Source organism: Clupea harengus, chromosome 15, assembly GCF_900700415.2.
Source record: "Clupea harengus chromosome 15, Ch_v2.0.2, whole genome shotgun sequence".
In the NCBI taxonomy this organism is placed as follows: Eukaryota; Metazoa; Chordata; class Actinopteri; order Clupeiformes; family Clupeidae; genus Clupea; species Clupea harengus.
The window spans coordinates 28,042,826-28,047,825 of record NC_045166.1 but is presented as its reverse complement, the minus strand read 5'-3'; the positions used below and the strand labels follow the sequence as shown (position 1 = coordinate 28,047,825).

The following is a 5,000-nucleotide window of genomic DNA, read 5'->3' as shown; positions in this document are numbered from 1 at the left end:
GCCCTGGAACACCATGGGGTTGTTGTAGCAGGCGGACAGGGTCGCTATCGCCATCACCTGGTCAGGAGGGGAACAGCAACATCATGTTACAGCACCAATGTTCACTTCACTACATATCTGAAATGAGAACTGAATAGCATACGATTTGAACCTCACTGCAAGTGTGTGTGTGTGTGTGTGTGTGTGTGTGTGTGTGTGTGTGTGAAGACTCTAACCTGATTACCATAAATCCTCAAATAAAGACCGGGATTCAATTAGAGGCCGGGCTTCAGATAGTAGCCGGGGGCGTGGTCGATACGGACAAATTAAAGGCCGGGCCCCGAATACAAGCCGGGGGTAAAAAAAAGATAACGGTAGCCTATTTTACTGTAGCCTACCAGCATCAGTCCATCAGCACAAAGCAGACATCACAATTTAATTGAATGCATTTCATAAATACATGTTCTCCTCATGTTTAATGTTGTTGGCTAATTTCATGGCTGTTTGCAATAAAAAAAAAAGAAATGCTTCAGCCTACAAGGCGAATTTGTTATTATACAGTTACTTGCCTAAACGATAGAAGACATTCCTCCAAAATACCTCTTTTAAATGATTTTGTTGCCGCTTCGTGATTTCCGCTAAGGAAAAAATTTTCTTCAGGCTAATAGAACTTTAACGTTCCAGGTGTTGCGTAGCAACCCATTACTTGCTGACTTCAGCTTACAATGACTTTCCGCTACGTTAAATGACCGGACTTCTTGCGGAATGGAATGATATGAAAGATGTGAATTAGAAGCACAAAACCCGTTGCCAATGACAGCGGTCATTAACTTTTCGCAGTGGTGAATATCAAGAAATTACAGACCTGCGAACCTTGGGGTGCCCCATTCAAATCAACGGAACTTTTTGGAACATTCTGAAGAGCCGTATAATAAGTACGAAATAAAGGCCTGCCCCTAATACAAGCCTGCCCCAAATACAGGCCGGTGCGCTGTGCAGCCTAAGTAAATAAAAGCCCCGGCCACTATTTGAGGATTTACGGTATTAATAATTACCTTGTATGAATCATGTGCTTATGTAAGCAGGAACATGTCTTTTCTGTGTGTGTGTGTGTGTGTGTGTGTGTGTGTGTGTGTGTGTGTAACTTTGATTATTAGGTGCTGACGCCACTTAGTCTGATTATGAGTAAGAGCTTTATGCGTACGAGAAGGAACCGTTTGTCTATGTTTGGGTCAGAGGTGATAAGAAGGGGTCGAACTGTGCTTCTTTCGACCTCGTGTAAAACTGACATCCTTGCATGACTGAAAGCATAGCAAGATGACCTCGGACGCCAGAGACCCACCACGTGGTCATCCCTGCTGACAAAGTGTTTTGGCGTCAGAGAACGCTAACTTCTTTCTATATAAACCTTGTGTGATGTGTTTCATTTAGCCTCTCTCTCTCTCTCTCTCTCTCTCTCTCTCTCTCTCTCTCTCTCTCTCTCTCTCTCTCTCTCTCTCTCTCTCTCTCTCTCTCTCTCTCTCTCTCTCTCTCTCTCTCTCTCTCTCTCTCTCTCTCTCTCTCTCTCTCTCTCTCGTGGGTGAGCTCCACAGGCTTGTTGTTGTTATTATTGTTTAATAAATATTAGAGCTGTGAAAAATAACGCGTTAATGCGCCAAACCACCCTCACTGAACAACGTAGGCCCCTCATTAAGTCTGCCTCTACAAAGTTGACTAGTACAGTTGCCAAATGGATTGCAAAAAGCTGTAGACCGATTCATATTTTTGAGGACAAGGGGTTCACCGAAGTTTTGCGTGTGGCAACGAGGAACTCGAGTATCAAAGCACCGCGAGGACACACAATAATGACAAAAATCCACGAGCTGTATGAAGCTGAAAAGAAAAAAAAGGAAAATTGGTTGGCTGCTACGAAACATCAGGCGCTGACAGGGGATCACTGGACCTCTGTGAGTAACGATAACTACCTGGGTGTAACTGCACATCTAATCACCGACGAATGGAAGTTAAAGTCGTTTACACGTACACTAATGTGAACGTTTACACTAGCATGAAAACAGAAGAGCGCCACTTTGCAGAGGTATGTGCACAACAGTTCCAAACTGTTGCAAGCAACTGGGCAATTGAAGACAAAACGACCACTATAGGGAAAGACAGTGCACGTAATATGATAGCCGCGGCTAGACTACTGTAAAAGGGCATTTAGAGGCATTAGATTGTGTCATGGTGTGGTGAATGGTTGTTTGACAAAAAAGAGAAAAATGTTCATCCTATAAAAACAATGGCTAAGAAGCCCAAATCCTTTCTGTTTGATTTAAAAAGAAAAGAAAAATGTTTTATTCAACCATACAATGGCTAAGAAGCCCAAATTCTGTTTAGGATGAAGATTATATTAATGTTCCATATGGAATAGCAAAGATAAAGAACTGCTGAGTTGCAGCACCATTGTTTTTTTTTATTAATAAAAAAAGAAAATGTGTTAAATGTATATATCCGTCCTTTGTCATAAATCTTTTTGTTCTCACAAAAATATACCGAGAAAATTGGTAATAGGTGATTAATCATGATTAATCCACAGAAACCTGTGATTAATCTGATTACATTTTTTTATCATTTCACAGCCCTAATAAATATACTTATATGCAACTCGGTCCTGGGGTAACTTGAGTGAATTTTCACCTAACAGATGGCAGAGAACTCTGAGTGTGTGTGTGTGTGTGTGTGTGTGTGTGTGTGTGAGAGTGTGTGAGTGTGTGAGTGAGTGTGTGTGTGTGTCTCTAACCTGAGGGATAGCACAGAAGTTGAAGACGCTCTGGTTGCGCAGGCGGGACAGGTAGCTGATGACACTCTGTGTGTGTGTGTGTGTGTGTGTGTGTCTCTAACCTGAGGGATAGCACAGAAGTTGAAGACGCTCTGGTTGCGCAGGCGGGACAGGTAGCTGATGACACTCTGTGTGTGTGTGTGTGTGTGTGTGTCTCTAACCTGAGGGATAGCACAGAAGTTGAAGACGCTCTGGTTACGCAGGGGGGACAGGTAGCTGATGACACTCTGTGTGTGTGTGTGTGTGTGTGTGTGTGTGTGTGTGTGTGTGTGTAGACTCTAACCTGAGGGATAGCACAGAAGTTGAAGACGCTCTGGTTACGCAGGCGGGACAGGTAGCTGATGACACTCTGTGTGTGTGTGTGTGTGTGTGTGTGTGTGTGTGTGTGAGTGAGTGAGTGAGTGAGTGAGTGAGTGAGTGAGTGAGTGAGTGAGTGAGTGAGTGAGTGAGTGAGTGAGTGAGTGAGTGAGTGAGTGAGTGAGTGAGTGTCTAACCTGAGGGATAGCACAGAAGTTGAAGACGCTCTGGTTACGCAGGGGGGACAGGTAGCTGATGACACTCTGTGTGTGTGTCTAACCTGAGGGATAGCACAGAAGTTGAAGACGCTCTGGTTACGCAGGCGGGACAGGTAGCTGATGACGTCAGGGACGTGTCGGAGGGCGTCGGTCACCAGCAGGTTCAGGCAGGCCAGCCCAGAGCTCAGGTGCTGCGGCTCCGCAAAGTCCTCCAGGCCAGACGAGAACTTACTCCACGCCTGCACACACACACACACACACACACACACACACACACACACACACACGTGAGAATATATGTGTGCACACACACACACACACACACACACACACACACACACACACACACACACACACACACACACACACACACACACACACACACACACACACACACACACACGTGAGAAAATATGTGTGCACACACACACACACACACACACACACACACACACACACACACGAGAGAATATATATGTGTCCACACACACACGTGAGAATATATGTGTGCACACACACACACACACACGCGAGAGAATATATATGTGTCCACACACACACACACGTGAGACTATATATGTGCACACACACGCACAAACGAGAATATACTGTATATGTGCACACACACACACACAAACGAGAATATATATATGTGCACACACACACACACACACGTGAGAATATATATGTGCACGCACACACACACACACACGTGAGAATATTTATGTGTACACACACACCCGTGAGAATATATATGTGCGCTCACACACACAGGAATATATATGTGCACACACACACACACACGTGAGAATATATATTTAGACGCACACCCACACGAGAATATACTGTATATGTGCACGTACACACACACACACCTGAGAATATATATGTGCACACACACACACACACCTGAGAATATATATGTGCACACACACACACACACACACACACACACACACACACACACACACACACACACACACACACACACACACACACACACACACACAGAAGGCCCCCTCACTACTCCGACTACAGTAGAGTCCTGCACTAACCCTAACTGGCCAGCAGAGGGCCCTCTCACCACTCTGACTACAGTAGAGTCCTGCACTAACCCTAACTGGCCAGCAGAGGGCCCTCTCACTACTCCGACTACAGTAGAGTCCTGCACTAACCCTAACTGGCCAGCAGAGGGCCCTCTCACCACTCTGACTACAGTAGAGTCCTGCACTAACCCTAACTGGCCAGCAGAGGGCCCTCTCACCACTCTGACTACAGTAGAGTCCTGCACTAACCCTAAATGGCCAGCAGAGGGCCCTCTCACCACTCTGACTACAGTAGAGTCCTGCACTGTGTGTGATAGAGTCTGTGTTACTGATTCTGATCATGAAAACAATTATGCCTGTGTGTGTGTGTGTGTGTGTGTGTGTGTGTGTGTGTGTGTGTGTATATGCCTCTATTCATTAGTGTTTGTGTCACACAGAAAGGGGCTACTTGGGCATAGCAGAAACACACACACTCTCTCACACACACACACACACACACACACACACACACACACACACACACACACACACACACACACACACACACACACACACACACACACACAAGAATATATATGTGCACACACACACACACACACACACACAAGAATATATACGTGCATGCACACACACACACACACA

The 5,000-nt window shown here is 45.4% G+C and overlaps 1 protein-coding gene across 4 annotated transcripts in view; it reads right to left on the bottom strand.

Annotated features, from left to right (window-relative positions):
- fdft1 (farnesyl-diphosphate farnesyltransferase 1) overlaps window positions 1-5,000 on the bottom strand; it is a 13,540-nt gene that overhangs the window by 988 nt on the left and 7,552 nt on the right. For all 4 annotated transcript variants that reach the window (XM_031581460.2, XM_031581461.2, XM_031581459.2 and 1 more), the window contains 2 exons: window positions 3,375-3,551; window positions 1-57 (listed from right to left, as the gene is read on the bottom strand). The exon at window positions 1-57 is cut by the window's left edge and continues 96 nt beyond it. In XM_031581460.2, the coding sequence (XP_031437320.1) occupies window positions 1-57; window positions 3,375-3,551 (234 nt within the window). The remainder of the gene's footprint in view (window positions 58-3,374; window positions 3,552-5,000) is intronic.